We start from the raw sequence: 26,017 nt of genomic DNA, 5'->3' as shown, positions 1-26,017 counted from the left end.
TTGTTCTTATCCTACTTTAACTGAGAATTTTTCCTCTATAAAAGGAAGTGTCATTTTGCCATAGACCCCCATTCCAAAAGATCAGCATGCTCTCCATTGGCATCAAACCGAAATCAGTCTTAAATCTAAATAATAGTACCACACACACACCCCTCTCAGTAGCAAAACAATTCCATGTTTTATAACTCCCCCACCCCCATACTGCATCAATTATGCTGGGTACACACCAAAACGATTTTGGCACAATTCCATCAATCTGGATCCAATTCAGACTGATTGGATGCAGATTGGGTCAAAATCGTTTGGTTGGATCCGAAATCCGGGGGCGAAAGAAATAGTCTAGACTTCACTACACCACAAATTGATTATGGTGTCCGGAAGAGAAATCACGATAAAGTTCAGATCAGTGGTATATTTTATACATATGAATGTCAATCTGGTTGTAACATTGAGTAATTATCCACGTAATTAAAATGTCAACAAAACACCCCTGGTGGTCTAGTGGTGACATACCCGGTACAGTGCGTTCCCAGGGTCCGGCTATTGGCTAATGCGGACTTCCGGCAGATCCAGCAGCACTTCCACCCAGTGCAAGTCTTCCTTTCCATAGACTATGGTGATATCACCATTATAATTAACACCTTTTTCCTTCATCCCCTGTTTACTATCTGATTACCCAATTTGATTAGGAAATCTTCCATTATTTTCCATCAATTAACCTAAGCAATGGTGCTGATTAGAATGTATTCGTTGCAGCTCTAGCATTGCAATGTCTACCTGGTGGATAAATTGTGCTAAGTTCTATGTTTTACACACCAGTATTGTGATACTAAGGGCCTTATTCTAGTTCACTCTTTCTGACAAAATCCTTCTTAGATGGACAAAACCATGTGCACTGCAGGTGGGGCAAATGTAACATGTGCAGAGTGAATTAGATTTGGGTGAGTTATTTTGTTTCTGTGCAGGGTAAATACTGGCTGCTTTATTTTTACACTGCAATATAGATCTCACTTTGAAATAAAACCCCACCCAAATCTAATTCTCTCTGCACAAGTTACATCTGCCCCACCTGCAGTGCACATGGTTTTGTCCATCTAAGAAGGATTTTGTCAGAGTGAACTAGAATAAGGCCCTAAGCCACACTAATGCTGGATACACACCAGGACAACAAGGGTCCAATCCCATCAATCTAGATCCAATTCCGACCGGTTGGATGTAGATCGTGTGGTGATTGGGTCCTTTTCTGTCCTGGTGTGGACCGATACCGATCCGATGCACGGTCCCACGGGTCGGTCGTTCTTCAGATCCTACTTGCTGCAGGTAGGATCTGAAGAACGACCATACTCACGGTGCACATTGTGAGCGGGTCGTGCCCCCCCCCACCCCCCCCCCCACCCCCCCCCCCCCCCCCCCCCGCGTCATCGTGAGCGGGTCGGAAGAAACACTAATGACCCACTGACGATGTGCATCGTGAACGGGTCGTCCTGGTGTGTACCCCACAATAGTCATCCTCTTATCCAACTTCTGATATCGCTGAACAATAGGGCCCGGGAATGAGATTGCATATCCAAAACTCAGTAATACAAAATGGGAATAAAGTCAGTCGGTACTTCATGCCCTGAGGGGGGCGACGATGGCAACGTATAGATTCAATGAGCTCCTTCTGCGTGTCGGTTATTTTGCTAATTTCACACTCTGCCCTGTGGGGGTTCCTGATTACCTGTCTAGGAATATTTTTGTTCTATTTATGCCATAAATTAAAACAGAGTTTGCATGATTAGTAAAGGTTTAATGCAGAATGAAATCGGAATTGTGTCATAGATATCAGTGGGTGATGGCCACATCTAGCGCACCCCTTGCCGCTGTCCCCAGTCATCATATAGACATTTCTAACGCTGCTGAGATCAGCATGATAGAATGTTGGCAAACCTTCACTGGTTGTCCAGTGGTCAAACTGCTTACACATTGCTACGGTTGGTCACACCCCTTCACACTGAACCCTGGTCATCTTTTATACACCGGGAAATCCGTGTTTCATCCTTCTTAAAACCAGGGTTGAATTGCCTGGTTGGTTGACCCGGGTTATTCCCTTTGGTGCTTTCACACTGCACCTTGACCCAGGTCGACCTGGCAATAACCCGGGTAAGTGCGTTGTGAAAGGGGTATTATTTGGTCCCATCAGTAGTAGCGTCTTCAGCTGCTGCTTCTGGGTCCTGGGATAGGAAGTTTCCGCAGGTGGGCGAGCCATCTGCTGCGGCAGTGATCCGGTAAATATAATCCCCATAACCCTAATCTGCCTTATACCTAACATATCCCCCTCCCCCGTTTGTGCAACCGAAACCCGGAACGTCCCCTAGTGCATAACCGTACCCATTACCCATCCCATCCTGCAGCCTAATCCTGAGTATGTCAGAGTTTCACATGGTTGATTTTTGCGATGTTGACATTGTGAAGATGTCAGCATTCTGAGGATGTCGACATGTGCCTGTTGACATTTGCACAATGGGTCGACCTTATGACTGCATTGCCTTAATCTGGACTGGATGACATGTTATCGCCGATACGATTTTCTCTTTTACCCGAAGTATTAGAATTGCTCCCGGGGACGGATTGTAACCCAGGAAGTGTTGGAAGTTGGTGACAGTTCGGCGCCTGAGCCTTTACGTACCCCGGGAAGAATGTGCGCTACACGTACACGTAACGCTCTGCATAAACTCTCCGCTTTTATCGTTCTCTGCTGTCACTTTGCTGGTGCCGGTGATTTGTTTACAGAATTAATTTTATTAATGTATTCATGAGCGTCATTCACATAACCCGCATGACAGATCTCTCCCAGCACCTGCGAGCATTAGATTTTAATTAGACCCGATTCCTATTTACAAATCGCCGGGCGCCGCCACAGCGACAACGGTGTTTCCCATCTCTCAGTTTATCTTTGAAACACTGCGTCGCGTTCAATTATTTTCTTTTCTTAGGAACCTTTTTTTTTTCCCGTCCAATCGAACTTCAAAGTTTCTTCGCATCGCTTGTAATAAGTTGCTGTTTTCTTGTTTGTTTTTTTTATAGAATTTTTGTCGCTGTACCCTTTTAAAGGGCTATAAATTAAATCCCCGGAACTGGTGCATTGCCCGGTATTGGAGGAAGGTGCCGTATTTAACCCCTGAGCGTCCGGGCCAGCACTGACATGTAGTTATGATGTATACAGCCGGATGAACAAGGTGCATAATCTCGGTACAATACGAGCGAATGCTTTTATTCCCTCTGCGCGGTCTTCTTTAGCAAAGGATTTGTACTAATAGCACTGCTTCAAATCTCCTGGGAAGGGATTTTGCTGAATGAAAGGACTATATTTTGTTCCCCGTATAAAGGTCTTTCTAGAGAGTGCACTTGGGAAGGGATTTGCATAGTAACAAAGGAGATTTGAGCTGGAAAAGCTGCGATTGCCCTCCTACAAGATGTAGCCGCTTCCTCGGTCAGATCTGCAGGCCCCGATTCTCATGGTCCGTTATGCAAACATCTGTAGGTATTGCCTTTTACCGTTATGCAGAGATACAGTAGCCCTTGGCGCTAATAACAAGTCCCCTCTAGGCTGTAATTAGGATTTCGTGTATGAATACACATGCCTGCAGGAGCACTTTATGGCATATTAGACACGGTACGCTTGTGCACCCAGGATGATAGGTGGTGCCTGGAACACATTTATTGCTGACAAGTCCTCTAGTGCCGGAGACCTGTATAACTGATCTGCATAATGGTTATATTCTATTACATAAGTAACGCCACCTGCCTAATGTGTAGGTCCTCCTTGTACCCATCTATCCACATGGTGTAAAAAAGAACGTCCTTCTTCCATTGCAGACAGGGCCGATATGACCCATATTTATTTATTATTTATTTAAAGTTTCTTATGATGTAACATGTGCAGAGAGAATTAGATTTGGGTGAGTTATTGTTTCTGTGCAGGGAAAATACTGGCTGCTTTATTTTTACACTACAATATAGATCTCACTTTGTAAAGTAAAACCCCATCCAAATCTAATTCTCTCTGCACAAGTTACATCTGCCCCACCTGCAGTGCACATTGTTTTATCCATTTGAGAAGGAATTTGCCTTTGCGAGTGACCCAGAATAAGGGCTAGGATGTGCTTGGTTGCCCTCACCACCAAGCGATCACAGATTCGGGACCTACAGTAGGACAATAGGGAATTCCTTCTTACCGTCAGTAATCGTCTGTTGCTGACCCCACCCCAGCTTCTATCACGGGGCACCAAATTCCACTCAGGCACCCACCACCGGCACCTGACTATGGCTTACTGTTGTATATGCATGTACACTCTGCCGACACACCACATGACTGGCGTCTGTTGACCACCAATGGTCATCGACCTGTACCAGACCCTGCACCGTAGCAGAGGGGGCGGAGCTTGGAGATGTTACGCTTGCCTGAGGACAGGCGGAGGGCGGGACTACTTTTATTGTATTCCTGTTAGAATGTTTATCTCTCATTAAAAAGGTCTCCTCCTTCTAATGGGGCCTGCACATGGAAGCTTTGTGTGGAGTGATCTAGAGTCGCTCAGAACACTTAACACAGATCGCTTGGCGCACCGCGTGAGATGACTAGATATTGATGGTCCTTAAGTCATAAGGTCATGTACTGTACAACTGTACTGTATTTTTATTGGTGATATTGCAAATAGAATTGATGGTAAAATGTGCCTTTTTGCAGATGACACAAAGGTATGCAACAGGGTAGACACACCAGGAGGGGTAAAAAAAATGATTGATGATCTAGGTATATTAGAGGAATGATCAAGAGCATGGCAACTACAGTTTAATGCCAAAAAATGCAAAATCATGCACTTGGGTCTCAGAAATCCAAAGACTAAATATAGTATAAATGGCACTATAATGGAAACTACTGAGGAAGAGAGGGATCTAGGTGTCACTATTTCAGGGTACTTAAAAGCAGGAAGGCAATGTAACAAAGCAATGAAGAAGGCAAGTCAGATGCTTGGTTGCATAGGGAGAGGTATCAGCAGTAGAAAGAAAGAAGTAATAATGCCACTGTATAGGTCATTGGTACGACCTCACCTAGAGTATTGTGTTCAGTTCTGGAGGCCATATCTCCAGAAGGATATAAATACATTAGAGACTGTACAAAGAAGAGCAACTAAAATGGTGCATGGCCTACATCACAAAACCTACCAGGAAAGACTAAAAGATCTTAATATGTATACTTTAGAGCAGAGAAGGGAAAGGGGGGACATGATAGAAACTTTCACATATATCAAGGGCTTTAACAAGGTGCAGGTGGGAGACATTCTTCACAGGAAGAGGAGCAACAGAACACGAGGACATGCACTGATACTAGAGGGAGGAAGGTACAGGTGGGAGACATTCTTCACAGGAAGAGGAGCAGCAGAACACGAGGACGTGCACTGAAACTAGGGGGAGGAAGACTCAGGGAAAATCGGAGGAAGAATTACTTTACAGAAAGAGTAGTAGATAAGTGGAATAGCCTCCCATCAGAGGTGGTAGAGGAAAATACAGTAGTACAAATGAAACCTGCTTGGGATAGGCATATTGATATCCTTACAAAAAAATAAGGATCAAATATGGTTTGAGGTAACATGTTTAAAAAAGGGGCAGACTAGATGGGCCAAGTGGTTCTTATCTGCCGTCAATGTTTCTAACGCATCTGTTACCTGGACGCGACACTTACCTAGCTTTCCGACTCTGTCTCATTGCAGCCTCGCAGACTGCGTCCCCTTCATCGTTGCTTAGCTCTGTTATGAATGATTTATATGTGGAATTTGCATGCACCGTGTCATAAAACGTTACACCCTAATGCAGTAGGTGGTTCTTCATAGCCCTTCAGCTAATTGGAATGAACTTACAGGCAGAAATTCCCGGCGTCTGAGAGATGACACAAAACCATATTTATTGCACGGTAACGTTTACTGTAGAAACCACCGCCGGTCTCCCTGCTTCGGGGTGGTGGTACCATCGCTACTCTTAGTACATATAGATATTTAAATGTAATGTAAATAGGGTTCATTTATTAAACAGATTCACGCTAATCCTTAAGTAGAGATGTATCAAGCCTTAAAGAGAGATAAAGGGCCTGATTCATGTTGACTCGCTAAGTAGCGTAAATTCGCTTCGTAGCAGCGTGCACTTGTGAATAAGCCCCCAAATATATATCTCCTGTAACTTTCTCCCGCCGTAATCCCACACGCGCCTCTATCTCCCCCGTATGTAGAGTCACAGCGATTCCACACAGAAAACGTTTTATCAGCTCCGACCTTTTGGGTTCACAAATATAGGTCAGTTTCTCTTTCTGTTCGCGCTTCTGACACTTTGATGCATGATCTTATGGAAATTTCCCTGTATGAATAGTTCTGCGCGTCCTCGCGTGCAGCGGCCGGGGCGATATGAAGGATGTTACCTGACAGTTTGGGACCAAAAGTATCTCTGCTATTTCCATAGCCGGAGAGTTTTGATGCAGTAGCTCTGTGAAATAGGACCGGCTCCCATGTGTAATTTCGGAGTCACCCAAAGTCCCCCCAGAAACCCTTGATCACATTCATTTATGAAAATTGCTGCATAAATTTACATGGCGTTACAGCTGCTTTGCTGTCATGATGGGCCGCAACGTTCTAATAGAGAACGCGCCCTCTGTTTTTGTAGCGATGGCGATGTTTGTCACAATCTCTAAATTGCGACTCTGCTCTCTGTGCTGGCCGTCAGGTGACGCGGCTCTGCTCTCTGTGCTGGCCGCCAGGTGACGCGGCTCTGCTCTCTGTGCTGGCCGTCAGGTGACGCGGCTCTGCTCTCTGTGCTGGCCGTCAGGTGACGCGGCTCTGCTCTCTGTGCTGGCCATCAGGTGACGCGGCTATGCTTTCTGTGCTGGCCGTCAGGTGACGCGGCTCTGCTCTCTGTGCTGCCCGTCAGGTGACGCGGCTCTGCTCTCTGTGCTGCCCATCAGGTGACGCGGCTCTGCTCTCTGTGCTGCCCATCAGGTGACGCGGCTCTGCTCTCTGTGCTGGCCGTCAGGTGACGCGGCCCTTCTCTCTGTGCTGGCCGTCAGGTGACGCGGCTCTGCTCTCTGTGCTGGCTGTCAGGTGACGCGGCTCTGCTCTCTGTGCTGGCCGTCAGGTGACGCGGCTCTGCTCTCTGTGCTGGCCGTCAGGTGACGCGGCTCTGCTCTCTGTGCTGGCCACCAGGCGACGTTGCTCTGCTTTCTGTGCTGGCCACCAGGCGACGTTGCTCTGCTTTCTGTGCTGGCCACCAGGCGACGTGGCTCTGCTTTCTGTGCTGGCCACCAGGCGACGTTGCTTTGCTTTCTGTGCTGGCCACCAGGCGACGTTGCTCTGCTTTCTGTGCTGGCCGCCAGGCGACGTTGCTCTGCTTTCTGTGCTGGCCGCCAGGCGACGTGGCTCTGCTTTCTGTGCTGGCCACCAGGCGACGTGGCTCTGCTTTCTGTGCTGGCCACCAGGCGACGTGGCTCTGCTTTCTGTGCTGGCCACCAGGCGACGTGGCTCTGCTTTCTGTGCTGGCCACCAGGCGACGTGGCTCTGCTTTCTGTGCTGGCCACCAGGCGACGTTGCTCTGCTTTCTGTGCTGGCCACCAGGCGACGCGGCTCTGCTTTCTGTGCTGTCCATTGAAACTTTTCTAGTTTTGTTCTTTCTACACCAAATGGTAACGTTGCGTAGAAACCTGCAGATGAGGAACTAGATCTATCGCACACATACTATAGATGTGAGTGTATTCAGGCCTTTATTCAGATCTGATCACAGTAAAAATTTGTTCTCAAAATGGGCAAAACCATGTGCACTGCAGGTGGGGCAGATGTAACATGTACATAGAGAGTTAGATTTGTGTGAGTTATTTTGTTTCTTTGCAGGGTAAATACTGGGGACACAGAATACCGTCCCCTCGCGGGGCTCGCTACGCTCGCCACAGGTTTATATCCAACTCCATGCCCACTTGGATAGTAGGGGTATAAAAAGGACCCCTTTTTCCCATTGAATTCCATGTTAAAATGGACTCAGTCCATTTTAACATTGAATCCTATGGAAAAATCGGGTCATCGCATTGCATGCGATATGGTCGTATGCGATGCGATATCGCATCGCATCTGAATGTATGCCTTAAGTTAAGGCATACAATCAAAAAATCGGCAGCCCAGATAATACATAAGTACCCAAATTTGTACTGCGATCAGATCTGAATAAGGGCCTCAGTTCCTCTACTGAGCATTGTACCACTCTGAATAACTGGATTCTGTGTTCTCCGGTCATCTTCTCTCTTGTATTATTTAGGAAAACCTGCACCTCTCTGTCCTCCCAGTGATACGCAGTAACAGCCCCTCATGTTAAAAGGCGTCTCCTCCATGTTAACTGGTTTTATGTCCCTCAGTCAATTTTTAGAAGGTCAGGTTTAATGTCTCACATTAAGTTTATTTTATTATTTAAACCAGAGTTCTTAACCTTTTGTCTGTAATGTAAAACAATGCATTAAATCCAGAGTGTGGGTCATTAGGAGGACCCAGATTTCATGCACAGGAAAAGGTGAAGACTCTCCTATAATTATTGCCCAATTATAGTTTGGGTGTTCTGGGGAATCGTTCAGCATGAAAAGAAAATAATAAAACAATGTACAAATCCTAGCACAGAGGTTCCGAAAAGATGTCCTCAAGGCACCCCAAAGGGTCAGGATTTAAGTATGTCCATGCTTGGCCATAGGTGACTTAATTAGTACTTCAGTCAATTTGATTTAACCATATTTGCTGAGCCATTTATAAGGGTGAATTACTTAATACAACATTTTTTTTTTCTGTCTACAGATTTTCAAAAGAAGCAACCAGACGATGACTCCACCCCCAGCACAAGCAACAGCCAATCAGATCTCTTCCCCAGCGAGATAAACAGCGACAACGGAATTACCTCTATACCTTCGCAGAGCCGCAGTCCCAGCCAGCAGCTATCGACAGACCTGAATGTAGCCTCCACCAGTGACGACGAATGTAAGGAGATTACACTAATGCTTAGTGATGTCATCACCCATTATATACAGTGTCTATGTAATCCGGGCTCTACAGCTCTCGCCATGCTGGGACTTGTAGTTCTACAGCCTCTCAAGGCACAGGATGCCTACCTCTGGTCGGTCGGTTACAACTTCTTTGCCGACACAATCTGTGACTGTGCTATGTATCTGCTGTTCCGACCTGTGGGTTTACTGCAGTGCTGGGTACTAGGCCTGTGAGATTTCATGTTGGTATCTGCTTTTATAGCCCCTTCAGAAGGAGAGCGTACATAGGGGGGATGTAAGAAGTGAGCCATTGGAGAAGTTTCCCACGATAACAATCATTTTATAGAATGCACCTGATGTTACTTCAAAGCTGATTGGTTGGGCAACTTCTCCGGTGGCTCATTTCTACAGTCTGTTCACTGCTTCATACATCTAAGCCATAGTGTAGATAATGTCACTTCCATTCGGCCTTTCCCGCACACTTCCCAACATCCATCCGTGCAGAGTCAGACCTGGCCCCCTATCAGCACCATTCCCAAATTATCCGTCACTCCAAAGATTTTTTTTTTTCCCCCCAGTGTCAAAGGAAATGTCCTGATCGTCTCAATGGCACATAATTCCCTTATTATTTATTTATTTATTAACAGTTTCTTATATAGCGCACACACATTCCGCAGCGCTGTACAGAGAATATTTGGACATTCACATCAGTCCCTGCCCCAGTGGAGCTTACAATCTATATTCCCTACCACATGTACACGCACACAGATATTCTAGGGTTAATTTTGATGGAAGCCAATTAACCTACCGGTATATTTTTGGACTGTGGGAGGAAACCAGAGTACCCGGAGGAAACCCACGCAAGTATGGGGAGAATATACAAACTCCGTACAGTTACACTGTTGACCAGCAGTCGACATTCACAATTTTAACAATTAGCGTTGATTTGAGCTTTGCTATGTGCATTATGTCGACATTTACCATGTTGATACTTATGTAATGTTGACATTTTTGTTTGTTTGTGTATTTCTTTCCCCTAATACCCCTTTCACATCGCACTTTTAAAACGGTATATTGACGTTTTTTTTCCATTTTAAAACGTTTAAGGCTGCAGTGTGAAGGTGCCAGAGTTGATTTACCGGTTAAAGTTAACCGGTATTTCAACACGGTTAAAAAGCAGAGTCCTACACGGTTCAAAGCCGTTTTTTTGGCAGTTTGAACAGCTCTATTTCAATGGCTTGAAACGTGTCCCTTGGGGGTTAAACGGGTTGAATGTTTGAATGGTATTAAATGATTTATAAAACGGTTTTCACCTGCAATGTGAAAGGTCTCAAGGCTCAGACCCGTTTTAAAGTCCCATTTAAGAATACCGTGTCATTACCCATTTCTGCAATGTGAAAGCAGTATAAGCCTAATGGAAATCTCAACATTTCCTATGTTTACATTCAATCAGTGTCAACATTTTGCATGTTGACATTAATGATAATGCGTTGAACTATGTGGGAAAAAGGGCCCGATTCGTATTGGTTTGCGAACCTGATGGGTTGTATACAGTACAAATATGATGTTTGGGGCTCTGCACAGGTGCAAAGAGGGTCTTGCAATGCCGCTCACAGCCCCCTGTCAGCAACAGCATGATTGACATGCTGCTGGGTTTGGGGGGGAGGGGTGCGCCGTTCTTAAAAATATTGGGTTGTGTCACCTTTTGTTTTGAAGACCTGACAGACACAGACTTCACGGACCCTGGTGTTGGGATCCCAGCGTCAGCCTGGGTAAGCTTGAGCCGAACCATCTGGAACGTCGGGCAGAGCACATGTACACACGTCTAAGCTGCCGTGGCCAGTGACTATTCGTGAAAAGAAGCCGTTGCTGGCTTCTGTACGCCTCAAAAACCAGGGGGCAGACACACACACACAACACCCCACCATCTCCCCAGAGTTTACTTAAGCGATTCCCTTCCGCACCCGGCTGCAGCGTGTTCTCAGGAGCGCGACAAAGGAAAGCTTCTAAACAAAGATAAATGGGATGGAATAAATAAGGGGGGAGGGCGAGATATATAAAATATAATAGTATGCTTTATTATAGTCAGGGTGTTGCAGTAAGATGCATCGCTCGTCCTAATTTACATGGGCTTATTGTAAATATACCGGGAACAATTTCAGAGGCCGAGCCTTCACTCCCCGTTAGGCAGGCCCTGATTTCATGTTCCCTAGAGAGACACAAATCCCGGAAGGACTCAGAGGCTGAATTAAACAGGGAATGACTGAGGAGCCGTCAGGCGCGGGGAACGTCTCTCTGCATTCAGCCAGCCGGGGGGGGGGGGGGGGGGGGTTTAAGCCACATTTAATGTGAAAAAGGTAAATCATTAACACACTGGTGATGATGATGTTGATAACAGAACAAATTTGACAACCTGTTTCAAAAGGGGTAATGCATTACTAATTAGCCCTCGGTGCCTGTAGCCTGAAATTAATGAGCTTCTGTTATGTAAATGTCATGTTAATTAAGAGAAGTTTGAAAGCCCAATAAATCTACAGAAAGCTGCTAGTACCGGGTGAACTCTCCTCTGTAATATTGTGCACAGATTTTCCGAAAAAAGTCACGCAGAAAGCTGTTTATTATCGGACGGCCAGTCCTGCCAGCCAGCGCGACTGACAAATCCATTTTTCTTAAGTGATCTCATTAGTGTGGAAACTGCAACCGATGCCAAGTATCCGATATATATATATATATATATATATAAGGGCCATATCCGGACCTTTCGGCACTTGTATGAAGTAATTTGTACTTTACACACACAGGGGTAGATTTATTAATTTTCCCTTAAGGATCCTTATGGGCGCAGGTTCTCTTCACCACTTTATCGTGGTGAAGAGAACCTAAATTTCAACCCGAATCTATTATTGTTTGGCCGCACGTTATGGGAGTGCGTTATCCCCTGCTGCCGGGGATACGCTCCCTCCCATAACAGCTGTGCGATCCTCCCCGGCTTGTTGCTCTGCACATGCGCCGGCTTTCTTTCCCGGCGCCGTGTCTTCGGCGCATGCACAGGTTTTTTTTTTTTTTTTTTTTGTTTTTTTTTACAAGAGCAATTAGTACAATAAAGTTTATTGATGGGAAAAAAAAATACAAAAAAACACAGAAGTCCCGACACCCATAGCGCCACCTCAGGACAGCCAGGCCGGGGAGAGAATACAAAGAATACAATAAAGTTTATTGTAATGAACAAAAAAAAAAGACACTTGCACCGCCAGATTAGTCTGGCGTTAGAGACAGCTGCGCCCAGCCGAAGGAAGGCAGATAAGGAACTTTCGTAAATTAGGTAGGAGTGTTAAGCGCTGTACTTCAAATAGTACATGCGCTAGGTAGCCGCCGCCGTTCCACTACCTGCACAGCGGGTTTAATAGATAAGGGGAAGCGCTATCCCCTGCTTTATAGCACGGGGATAGCGCATATGCCACACAACGAAGATTAATAAATCTACCCCACAGTTCCATATAACAAAATCACATACATTATGGCTGCGTATTCGGACGCAGGATTGTGAGTGTGTTCGGTGTTGTATGGTGATATTTTGAGCTTGCTTGATAATTATTATTTTGAATGAACTGCGGCATTTCCAGCACAGTGCTGGGTAAGATGTATGACGTGGGCCAGGCTTTCCTGTACTGTGTGGCCCCTAGCACTGGAAGCTATCTTCACTGTATGTACGGCATTCCCCATGAAAATGAAGACCTTTTTATTTCATCAATGCTGAGAACATGAGACATTCTTAACCTCAGTGTAAGGAGTACTTGTTTTAGTCTTCTGTTTTCCCCCCTTTTGTATTTGCACATACAGTATGTGATTACTTTAACGCTCACAGCATTAGCTTATTTGTAATCCCCTACACCGTTTAGGTTTTTTTTTCACCCCTGTGTCTAGTTTGGCACTTTATGGGCTATATACTGTACATATGCAGTGCCCACATGTTATACATGGTCTCTTGGGGTCTTTTGCAAGTCAGGTCGCAAGTCGAGTCCCCACCCAGCATAATGCTGGGCGGGTGACATCATCGGGAGGCGGGGCCAGTGCGGCGCTTGGAGAAGAGAGCATCACCCAGCACCGGCTCTTGCATTGCAGTGAACGGGACCTGGGTCACATCGCCCCTGGTGTACACTGCAGAGTGACCCGGGTTGAACCCGTGTTCAAACCTGGTCTCTACCTGGGTTGAAATGCAGGGATATTTAGGCTAGTGGAAAAGGCCCTAAAGGCCCATACACACTGGGCGACTTTGAGCTAAAAGACGCTCAGTTTTGGCGTTTGAGCTGCTTTCAGTTCGGAAGCCGCCCAGTGTGTACGGGACACGGATGAGCAGTGAGCGCTGTTCTGCTCTCCCGCATCATCGCCGGCCACTGCCACTTGTCTGCTGGTATTACCAGCAGATGAGCAACGGGGTGGACGGCTTTCCATAGCGTCCACCCACAGGAAAATTGCTCAGAAGGGCGAAAATTGCTCAGTGTGTATGGACCTTTAAAGAGTTCAGGCAGTACTACTAGTTTTATTACCTCCTCACCCAGGGCCTTATTTTGGTTCATTCTTTCTGACAAAATCCTTCTTAGATGGGCAAAACCATGTGCACTGCAGGTGGGGCAGATGTAACATGTGCAGAGAGAGTTAGATTTGGGTGGGGTTTTACTTCAAAGTGAGATCTATATTGCAGTGGAAAAATAAAGCAGTCAGTATTTACTCTGCACAGAAACAAAATTACTCACCCAAATCTAATTCTCTCTGCACATGTTACATCTGCCCCACCTGCAGTGCACATGGTTTTGTCCATCTAAGAAGGATTTTGTCAGAAAGAATGAACCAAAATAAGGCCCCCAGTGATGAACCCAAAATAACCATTTATTAAAAATGATAATATGAACAAATGTATTTTATTAATTGGGGGGGGGTCTTGTTTCTCTCTAACCACCAAACCAGCACCGCTTTGATATTATTCAACCTATCTATGGGTCAGATGCAGTGGCAGCCCAGGTGCAAAAATATGTGACCCTTCCTCCACCCCAACCCATGTTCACAATATGCAACACAGCAGTGGATGACTGGGGCAGCAGTGGGCCCAGATGCACTGCATTTGTTGCACCAATGCTAGTTCTGCCCCAGGGCAGATGTATTTAGCCTGCTGAAGTGATAAAGTGGAAGGTCATAACACACCAGCCAATCATTTTGTGTTTAAAAAAGGAGTTAATCACTTTATCACTTTACCAAGTGCTATAGTTACCCCACCATCTCTGCACATTGTTGTTATTATCATCTTATATATGGCGCCAAAATGGTTCCGCAGTGCCTGACAATACAAAAATGAGCAAACAATGAATGTCAAAGCTTACATTCTAAAGGGGAGGGGCAGACGGACAGGAGTGACACAGAAGGGGTAAAAGCGAGCATGAACAGCAGGTTAGGAAGAGAGATGGTTGGGTTTTATGAAGTGCGCCTTGAGAGCCCGTTCTGCAGGATAGGGTGCTATGGTCTTGTGGTCATCTGTTAACTACAGGGGTGGCCAAACCAGCCTTCGAGAGCTACCAACAGTCCACGTTTTCCAGGCCGCCCGTGGGTCTGTAGAATGTGCGGGTTAGGAATGAATGCAGCACATGTTTGATAATTTCACAGTAATGACTGCATCTTTGTCCCAGCTAGGAGTTCTGGAAAACATGACCTGTTGGTAGATCAGGAGAACCGGTTTGGCCAAGCCCCGGCACTATAAGGGGTCATATTGTGTGAAACCGGGGACTCCACTGTTTTGAGGATTCCACTCCGATGTTCCCAGGTGGTGGCATACAGATTCAAAGGGGGGTAATCAATCCAGGATTATATATAGTCTGTTTGCAAAACACAGATCACCCTCCTAAAGAGCATAATACTCATTGTCGCCTCGATTTATACTGCAAATAAATGAGGCTAACCCTGCCTCAGGTATACCAAAGATCTGTTATACAAGTCCGCCGGCTGCAAATGCTTCATACAGTATATTGGACTTTTATTTTAAATCCCGTTCCTGCAAATGTCATCGTTCCAGCACATGTTGCCGGCACTCCAAGAGTCCGCTTCTTGTGCCGGCGTTGTTAAACAGCAACTTTAATTTGTCTCCCTGTTTGAAACGCCGTCCAATTATCAAAGCTGCAACATAGAAGCAGTTACTGGGGCTATACATTTATCTTAACCAGTCTGCAGTAAAATCCGTGCTTCACGCTTATGCAGTGAATACATTGAATTGGCCCGTTGGCTTAACAAGATCTCCTGAGAGTGTGTACGTGATGAGGGAGCGATAGACTTGTTGGATGCGGGCCAGCAGCATTGATTTGCAGGCCAGCTTAAAAATACTGCTATAGAAATGAGAAATTCCACCCTTGCAAAACTGCACAGGTCCCACGAGAACGCTGTTTGTCCGTAGACCAATTTTATAGGCATTTAAAACAACTCCTTCCACTTAAATACCGTCCTGCAGTCCTCTGGCTGTATTGTATATCTGAGCCGCTCGTCTGTGATCTCTTTTGAAAGTAATAAACAAATTTGTCTGACAATATCATTAAAGTTTATAGCACATTAAAGTGTCAAAGGTTTTATTTGTGGCGCAGCTTTGTCACTACGGAGGCATTGGTAATATGAGGAGCAGTCTAATGTCCAGGAGGAAGGAGATATTTGTTTAGTTATAGGAAATCGGAACTTAATTCAGAAGGTTGATCACAGTGGTCATTTCACCAGTAACTGGGTTTTTTTTGGTACTTGTTTCCTAGCACGGCGCCCCCAATTTCTATCGAAGTGCATCGCATCTCATCGCATGCAATATTGCGGTATACGATGCGATTTTTAATTGTACAAGCACCCTGATGGGTGATTACAATGTTAAATGCACCCCCATTGTCAACGCCACCCCCACTATCAACGCCAACCCGAAGTGTGGCGAGCGCAGCGAGCCCGCGCCATCCGACCTGTTCATACCCCCACTATCCACGTCGGCGTGGAGTTGATTTTAGATAGTGTGGCGAGCTACCGAGCCCAAAGCGTGGCGAGCGCACGCGGATTACTTAACATGTATTCCGCGTCCCCTCGCGGGGCTCGCAGCGCTCACCGCGCTTCGGGCTCGGTGGCTCACCACACTATCTAAAATCAGCCCCACGCCGACGTGGATAGTGGGGGTATGAAAAGGTCGGAGGACGTGTACCGCTGCACTCGCCACGCTTCGGGTTGGCGTTGATAGTGGGGGTGGCGTTGACAATGGGGGTGCATTTAACATTGTAAGCACCCATTTGCTGGTATGCGATGCTATGCAATATTTAATTGTACATTCCGGGTCTTTTACCCGAATATAACATCGCATACGGTATGCCATGGTATGCGATGAGCGCCGTGCTAGGAAACAAGTACCTTTTTTGGGGGGGGGATGATGTATTTCCTTACTCCACAATGGGCAAAACTGAAGTCTAGAAAGAGAGACCGTCCTTTCCGAATGACGGACTCTCTTTCTCCGTTTATGGCAGCACGCTTGGTGTAATGGTTAGCAATGTTGCCTCACATCCCTAAGGTTGGGGGTCTGACGGATGAAAACCCACAAATGCTTCTTATAGCCAGATTCCTCAGCAGAACAAAAGCTGCTATAACTGAATCCCTATCACGCACACACAAGGTGAACACTCCGCAGAATTGTGGTAAGGACTTCTGCACTGGATGGGCACTATGTGTAGCCTTCAGCATTTCTCCATCTAGCGTGGGTCTACTAAATGCTATGCAATGTGAATGCGTACATGATTAACCATATGAAAGAAAAAATGGTAATTGTAATGGTTAGTTTTCCAGCCTTACAAGAGTTAACCTTGCACAGTAAGGGCCATTGTGGGAACGTAAACATAGTTTGCATGTTCTCCCCATGCTTGCGTGGGTTTCCTCCGGATGCTCCAGTTTACTCCCACAATCCAAAAATGTACTGACCGGGGAAGTGGCTCTCAGTATAAAATTAAACCTAACGTGTTTGTATGAAGGTACATGTAGTAGGGAATATAGATTATAAGCTCCACTAGGGCAGGGACTGATGGAGAATTGCCAAATATTGTATGGAAAGTGCTGTTTACCGTGAGGCTGTGCAAAAAAAAAAATAATTCTTGCGGTTCTTTCCTGGAAGCTCTGTTATATACAGGCAATAGAGTTATTTATGGGGTCTACCTCTGCACAGTCATTTCCAAGGAATGTTCTTTATGGTTCTTCTCTTGGAGTGAACCCCAAGGACTGTTCCCCATGGGTGTTTCCTAGCAGAGGAGGGCTACATAGTGATTTCCAAGGACTGTTCTCCATGGTTATTCCCTAGCAGAGGAGGGCTACACAGTGATTTCCAAGGACTGTTCTCCATGGGTGTTTCCTAGCAGAGGAGGGCTACACAGTGATTTCCAAGGAATGTTCTCCATGGTTATTCCCTAGCAGAGGAGGGCTACACAGTGATTTCCAAGGATTGTTCTCCATGGGTGTTTCCTAGCAGAGGGGAGCTACATAGTGATTTCCAAGGAATGTTCTCCATGGTTATTCCCTAGCAGAGGAGGGCTACACAGTGATTTCCAAGGAATGTTCTCCATGGGTGTTTCCTAGCAGAGGAGAGGGCTACACAGTGATTTCCAAGGAATGTTCTCTATGGTTATTCCCTAGCAGAGGAGATCTACATATTCCTTTTCAAGGGCTGTTCTCTGAGAGTCTTGCCTTGGAGTGGAGATCTCCACAGTCATTTCCAACTTGTAGAATGGTTTTCTTAGCTGCTGAACTTAAAATCAACACATTTGCAGTAACCTTTCAATATATACGTTGAGCTTGGGGTAGAATACCTAGAACTGCCCACTCAGGAGTGAAGGGGTTTTGCAGTCCGTTAAGTACGAGACCTCCATTACGTTGAGAGGAGGCTTTCACGGTCTATTATTACATCCATATGACTAGATTAGGTCTTTATGGTCCAATAAGAGATTGGTGTTCAGTACAATATCCCTGATGACAATATCAGTGGCGTCAAAAGCATTTACCGTATGATATGAGTGTGGACAGCACAAATATCAGGTGTGCTCGAGTAACCACAGCGCTTGCTCTTCACAATGGTGTCAGTGTAATCCCGGGAAGCAGAGGTCTGGTTGTATTCCAGTACACACTTTATTTATATAGCCCAACCGATCTCTCCTGGGTGTCACTGCTAAGTCTCTTTGGTCTGGGGCAATGCTTCACCTTATAGATTATGTTCTAAATACCTGATTTTCTGGGTGGGAAAGACATCTCTAACCCTGGATAATTAGGCTTTTCCCAAGTCCATTTCGGCCCCGTTAGGTAGACCGTAAAGGCATCTGTCCCAGAGGCTGGTAGGCACAAATAATTCAGGTGAGCCCAGCACAACTCACAGCAGGAGCATTAATAATGAACAACGTCAATCTCCGCGCCAGAAATAAACTGCGCTGTCTCCCGCTGCTTCATTAGGCAATTTGCATTACAAATCTGGTATTTCTCTCATTTCAGGAGCTTGGGAGACCTAATAATGTTCCACTATGTTCAGAGTAGGCACCAAGCATTGTCCTCACTCTTACATTTATATATACATACATTCTGTAGTTCCTGCATTGTGTGAGATCGCACCATCTCTGCCCACAAGACTGTAGGTTAAGCTGCAGTACTGTACATGTTACTCAAAGTAATAGAACAATCAAGAACTTTTTTTTTTTCTGTTTCAAAGCTTAAGTATTGGATTACTCCTTCCTTCCGCTTGTTCTGTTATTAAATAATTCTTTAAATCCACCTTTTACCCCTGTGTAATGTAGTCATGGGCTAGAGGGTAAGAGCCTGCTATCAAATCTGCAGCAGCCTACTATGTTGCGTGCCCCTTCTCTTGGCGACTATTTGTCCCAGCCAGAATACAATGTGATCATAAATGATCGCAGTACCTGATAGGGACACTTCACACTGATACGTAATGTTGTCCTAATATCCCAGGTGACCTGTACTACATGCGGTATGGTGTGTGTGTGTATTGTACAGTAGCGTCCGCATACGCTAACTCCAGTAGATGACTGATTTGTGTATATCTTCTATCCTCATTCATTGTCCTCTCTCTGGTTTCCAGGTGGGCCCTGCACAGATACAGCTCACGTCTCTATAACCACGCCAACCAAAAGATCCTGTGACTCAGGTAAGGAGCGGAAGATGATTGTGAGACGTCTGAATAGTGTAATAGTGAAATCCTATATGTAACTTGTTTTGACAAATCTTTAAGTGTGTGCATCCGGATCATTCCTATTCATATTGTGGTAATAGTGAGATATTCATTTACGTGATGATGCCGTTCTCTCGCTCTTCCGATGGCGCTGTGATGTTGTTCATCGATGGAACCCGGCAACATTCCCTTTCTCCTGAGTTAAACTGCAGTGAGCGTGACCGAGATCGCCGGAGCCCCTAATAGTTACCCTAGCATGGGTCATTGAGTCGACCCAATTTAAGTCAACATGCATTGGGTTGACCACTGAAGGTAGACAGTCCTTAGGTTGACACTTGAAATAGATTGACATGGCTAAAGTCGACACCAGCATTAGGTCGACAATCGGGAGGTCTACACACAAAAAGTCAACATGAAGTTTCAATTTTTTTGTCCCAAATTTCGACATAACCATGAAACACTCGTTTTGACCTTTTGCCAGTCGGATTTCCAATTGTCTACCTAATGCTTGTGTGGACCTGTCGACCTTACGCGGTCTACACAATGCATGTCAAGCTTAATAATGTCGACCTAGTGACCGTTTCCCGCCTGTCCATACTTTACAGCTTAGCTATCATCTGCTGAGCGCTCTGCGGGTTACAGAGCGTACGCTCTTCAGACTAGACACGGTTACGCTTCTTGTAGCATCTGGGTAGACAATCAGGGGTGCTGACGTTTTTGGTACCCTCCATATATAGAAGGAGTATTAAACAGGTTTGACTATACAGAGGGGTGGTTCCGTGGCTGCAGTCTTTATGCTGCTGCGGATGGGCGTCCCATTTGAGACCAGTCGCAGGTGCAGAATGCCGAAGTGACCATAGGCGCTGGTGTTGGACGTTTAGACACCCCCTACCCCTGTTACCGCCAAGAAGTGCCCATCGTAAATGCATGGATCACCATACAATTCCGATCTGCTTCCCCCTGGTGGTTAACATCAGGACGCATGCTCAGTGGTTGCTTGCGTCTACTTCTGAATCACCCTCACTGTAAGTTACATACAGTATTTATCCTTTAGGTGACAGTGATGGGGGTCTGTGGGTTTTAAAGCAAAGGGGTTATATATTAAACAGTCTGAGTTTATAACATTGTGACCCTGGGGTAGATGTATGATGCTGTGATAAGGGAAGAGGAGTGAGCCAGAGGAGAAGTGGCCCATGGCAACCAATCAGCGCTGATGTAACATCTATAATTTGCATAATATAAATTTATACAGAGCAGCTGATTGGTTAACATGGGCCACTCCTCCCTTATCACTGCTTCATACATCTACCACACTGTATCTATTCCCTGAGTCCACGTCCACAGCCGTGACCTTCCTCATAGTGTCCCCTGTAAACTCCCGGCCCTCTGAAAAGATGGCTGCTTAAACCCTTAATACCCTCCTCACCTCCAGGCTGCAGTATCGGAAGAGAGGTGACTGTAAATAGAAGTTATTGCCTAATAGGTGTCCACTGGAGTGTAGCGGACAGGAGCTGAAGCATGCAGACCTTATTACCGCTCATCAGCAATTATACACAGGATGGAGTGCCGGGACTTGTGCTGATGTAGCCAGGCCGCGCACAGCGGAGGTGACAATGCTCTCTGATAGGGTGATATATGGTAATGAGGTTTTACAGCCTCATCTCACCGCCTATTGCACTGCTAAGTTGTATTATGCTTCTCACTGTCTGCCATTCGTTTCAGCAGACATGCTTTACCCTGCACGAAAGCAGAATGTGAGCTCTTACAGTGTGTATAACCGTGCATTGTTATCCCATTATGTATATGTATATATATATATATATATATATATAGAAGCACAGTGGTGTGGCACTCTTAGCCAGTGGTCAATAAATCACGAAGAAGGCCAGTTGATAACAACGTTTCAATTTATGTAATTTTCATCAGGTTACATAAATTGAAACGTTGTTATCAACTGGCCTTCTTTGTGATTTATTGACCACTGGCTAAGAGTGCCACACCACTGTGCTTCTACAAATTTCTCTCTGTGAAGGCACCAGCCGCAGTTATTTGGTTATAGGGAGTGCCGATCCTCTGTCGACTATATATATATATATATATATATATATATATATATATATATATATATATATATATATATATATATATAATGTTGAGTATCCCGTATCCAAAATGCTCGGGACCAGGAGAATTTTGGATAACGGATTATTCCGTATTTCGGAATATTTTAATATTTCAATTATGTATTTTGAAGTATCTTGCATGTATGCTGTATAAACACATAAAATACACACAAATATATTTTATTACCACATAAAATACACACAAATATTTTATTTGTTCAAAAAACAAGGTTTCAAAACATGAAACAAAATTTGTGTACTATCTCAGATACTGAATTTGAAGGCCAAGCAATCATTTTCTTGCACATATATAGTGCCAGTTACATATCATGTCACCAGTGAGTTTTTAGCAAAAAAAAATTTTTTTTTTCACTTTCTGGAATGTATGGTTTTCGGAATAATTCGGATAACGGATACTCGGATACGGGATACTCAACCTGTGTGTATATGTATGTATATATATATATATATATATATATATATATTGTACTGTAACACTGCTTATATACCTGTGTATGTAGGAGTGGGTTCCTGTTATCGGTCAGCGTACAGTGTGTATAACCATGCATTGTTATCCCATTCTATATATATATACTGTACTGTAACACTGCTTATATACCTGTGTATGTGGGAGAGGGTTCCTGTTATCGGTCAGTGTACAGTATGTATAACCGTGCATTGTTATCCCATGCTATATATACTGTACTGTAACACTGCTCTTATACCTGTGTATGTGGGAGAGGGTTCCTGTCATCTGTCAGTGTACAGTGTGTATAACCGTGCATTGTTATGCCATTCTATATATACTGTACTGTAACACTGCTTATATACCTGTGTATGTGGGAGAGGGTTCCTGTTATCTGTCAGTGTACAGTGTGTATAACCGTGCATTGTTATCCCATTCTATATATACTGTACTGTAACACTGCTTATATACCTGTGTATGTGGGAGAGGGTTCCTGTTATCTGTCAGTGTACAGTGTGTATAACCATGAATTGTTATCCCATGCTATATATACTGTACTATAACACTGCCATTCTATATATACTGTACTATAACACTGCTTATATGATTGTGTATGTGAGAGGATTCCTGTCATCTGTCAGTATACAGTGTGTATAATGTACATATATGTACTGTACTGCTTATATAACTGTATGTGGGAGAGGGTTCCTGTTATCTGCCAGTGTACAGTGTGTATAACCATGCATTGTTATCCCATTCTATATATACTGTACTGTAACACAGCTTATATACCTGTGTATGTGGGAGAGGGTTCCTGTCATCTGCCAGTGTACAGTGTGTATAACCGTGCATTGTTATGCCATTCTATATATACTGTACTGTAACACTGCTTATATACCTGTGTATGTGGGAGAGGGTTCCTGTTATCTGTCAGTGTACAGTGTGTATAACCGTGCATTGTTATCCCATTCTATATATACTGTACTGTAACACTGCTTATATACCTGTGTATGTGGGAGAGGGTTCCTGTTATCTGTCAGTGTACAGTGTGTATAACCATGAATTGTTATCCCATGCTATATATACTGTACTATAACACTGCCATTCTATATATACTGTACTATAACACTGCTTATATGATTGTGTATGTGAGAGGATTCCTGTCATCTGTCAGTATACAGTGTGTATAATGTACATATATGTACTGTACTGCTTATATAACTGTATGTGGGAGAGGGTTCCTGTTATCTGCCAGTGTACAGTGTGTATAACCATGCATTGTTATCCCATTCTATATATACTGTACTGTAACACAGCTTATATACCTGTGTATGTGGGAGAGGGTTCCTGTCATCTGCCAGTGTACAGTGTGTATAACCGTGCATTGTTATCCCATTCTATATATACTGTACTGTAACACTGCTTATATACCTGTGTATGTGGGAGAGGGTTCCTGTCATCTGTCAGTGTGCAGTGTGTATAACCGTGCATTGTTATCCCATTCTATAAATACTGTACTGTAACACTGCTTATATACCTGTGTATGTGGGAGTGGGTTCCTGTCATCTGTCAGTGTACAGTGTGTATAACCGAGCATTGTTATCCCATGCTATATATACTGTACTGTAACACTGCTTATATACCTGTGTATGTGGGAGTGGGTTCCTGTTATCTGTCAGTGTACAGTGTGTATAACCGAGCATTGTTATCCCATTCTATATATACTGTACTGTACTGTAACACTGCTTATATACCTGTGTATGTGGGAGTGGGTTCCTGTCATCTGTCAGTGTACAGTGTGTTTATCCCATCCCGTGCTATATATACTGTACTGTAACACTGCTTATATACCTGTGTATGTGGTAGAGCATGGGTCTTCAACCTATGGCCCTCCAGATGTTGTGAAACTACATGTTCCAACATGCATTGCCACATTTTTTCCTATAATAGCATGCCAAAACTGTCAGGGAATGCTGGGAAATGTAGTTCCACAACATCTGGAGGGCCACAGGTTAAAGACCTGTGAGGTAGAGGGTTCCTGTTATCTGTCAGTGTACAGTGTGTATAACCGTGCATTGTTATCCCATTTGATATATATATATATATATATATATATATGTATGTATACTGTACTGTAACACTGCTTATATACCTGTGTATGTGGGAGAGGGTTCCTGTCATCTGTCAGTGTACAGTGTGTATAACCATGCATTGTTATCCCATTCTATATATACTGTACTGTAACACTGCTTATATACCTGTGTATGAGGGAGAGGGTTCCTGTTATCGGTCAGCGTACAGTGTGTATAACCGTGCATTGTTATCCCATTCTATATATATATACTGTACTATAACACTGCCATTCTATATATACTGTACTATAACACTGCTTATATGACTGTATGTGTGAGAGGGTTCCTGTCATCTGTCAGTGTACAGTGTGTATAACCGTACATTGTTATCCCATGCTATATATACTGTACTGTAACACTGCTTATATACCTGTGTATGTGGGAGAGGGTTCCTGTCATCTGTCAGTGTACAGTGTGTATAACCGTGCATTGTTATCCCATGCTATATATCCTGTACTGTAACACTGCTTATATACCTGTGTATGTGGGAGAGGGTTCCTGTCATCTGTCAGTGTGCAGTGTGTATAACCGTGCATTGTTATCCCATTCTATATATACTGTACTGTAACACTGCTTATATACCTGTGTATGTGGGAGAGGGTTCCTGTCATCTGCCAGTGTACAGTATGTATAACCGTGCATTGTTATCCCATTCTATATATACTGTACTGTAACACAGCTTATATACCTCTGTATGTGGGAGAGGGTTCCTGTCATCTGTCAGTGTACAGTGTGTATAACCGTGCATTGTTATCCCATGCTATATATACTGTACTGTAACACAGCTTATATACCTCTTTATGTGGGAGAGGGTTCCTGTCATCTGTCAGTGTGCAGTGTGTATAACCGTGCATTGTTATCCCATTCTATATATACTGTACTGTAACACTGCTTATATACCTGTGTATGTGGGAGAGGGTCCTGTCATCTGTCAGTGTACAGTGTGTATAACCGTGCATTGTTATCCCATTCTATATATACTGTACTGTAACACTGCTTATATACCTGTGTATGTGGGAGAGGGTCCTGTCATCTGTCAGTGTACAGTGTGTATAACCGTGCATTGTTATCCCATTCTATATATACTGTACTGTAACACAGCTTATATACCTCTGTATGTGGGAGAGGGTTCCTGTCATCTGCCAGTGTGCAGTGTGTATAACCGTGCATTGTTATCCCATGCTATATATACTGTACTGTAACACTGCTTATATACCTGTGTATGTGGGAGAGGGTTCCTATGGGGTATAAGACCTCTACCCCAGTGCCGCTGTCCGATCATATATTGCCTGGCTTATTGGCACTATCTTGAAGCTGTTGTGTGTGTGTGTGTGCGTGCGTGCGTGCAGCGGACACCGCCGCAGTCTTACATGGGTAGAATCTATATCCGCACACAGAACGTGATACCACTTCTCTCCCCATATTGCCAGTTAATATCTCTACCCCCATGTAAGGTAATTGCCCAGGTTATACGTTCACATATTCTAGTTAGTTCACTTCCATCGCCTACTATGTCTCCTATCCAGCATACTGTATGGATTTGTTTCGCTGTCTTCGCAGTAAATAATCTGCCTGTTTGGAAACTTTGCGTAGAGCTCAGATAAACTGGAATCCCGTTGCTCTGACCTCCGTGAAACTTGTTGAATCCCCAGGGAGAAAATCACTAATTACTTGCAAATGATCTTCCCACTTGTGAAGCGCACAGATCTGCAAGTGCAGTAACCAGCTGGGAGGGATGAGACGGAGGCACCTGAGGTCTCCGCGGCTAAACACTTGAAAGCGCTTCATTCAGACTAGCTACAGAGGCTAAACTCCGAGCACCATGGGGAAATGTCAGATTAATCTGTTTGGAGGGCAACAGACCAGAGTCATGAATGGATATAATGATTAAACTTTTACCCTCTAAAGCTGGGTACACGCTGGACTTTGTGTGCACCCACCGATATCTAGTGCAAGGGACCCGTTGCCAATGCTGGGCGCTATGAGGGAGTGGGGGCCATGCTGTCGTTAGTGATACCCTCCATCGTCCGACATTTACAGACGATAGAG

The 26,017-nt window shown here is 44.6% G+C and overlaps 1 protein-coding gene across 1 annotated transcript in view; it reads left to right on the top strand.

Moving 5' to 3' along the window:
• ZFAND3 (zinc finger AN1-type containing 3) overlaps nucleotides 1-26,017 on the top strand; it is a 147,636-nt gene that overhangs the window by 88,486 nt on the left and 33,133 nt on the right. The window contains exons 3-4 of the mRNA XM_083175428.1: nucleotides 8,850-9,029; nucleotides 19,158-19,223. Of these exons, the coding sequence (XP_083031554.1) occupies nucleotides 8,850-9,029; nucleotides 19,158-19,223 (246 nt within the window). The remainder of the gene's footprint in view (nucleotides 1-8,849; nucleotides 9,030-19,157; nucleotides 19,224-26,017) is intronic.

The sequence above is a fragment of the Crinia signifera genome, chromosome 3 (assembly GCF_055691185.1).
Source record: "Crinia signifera chromosome 3, ASM5569118v1, whole genome shotgun sequence".
In the NCBI taxonomy this organism is placed as follows: domain Eukaryota; kingdom Metazoa; phylum Chordata; class Amphibia; order Anura; family Myobatrachidae; genus Crinia; species Crinia signifera.
The sequence above is the reverse complement of the archived record's forward strand: the minus strand, read 5'-3'. Positions and strand labels throughout refer to the sequence as shown.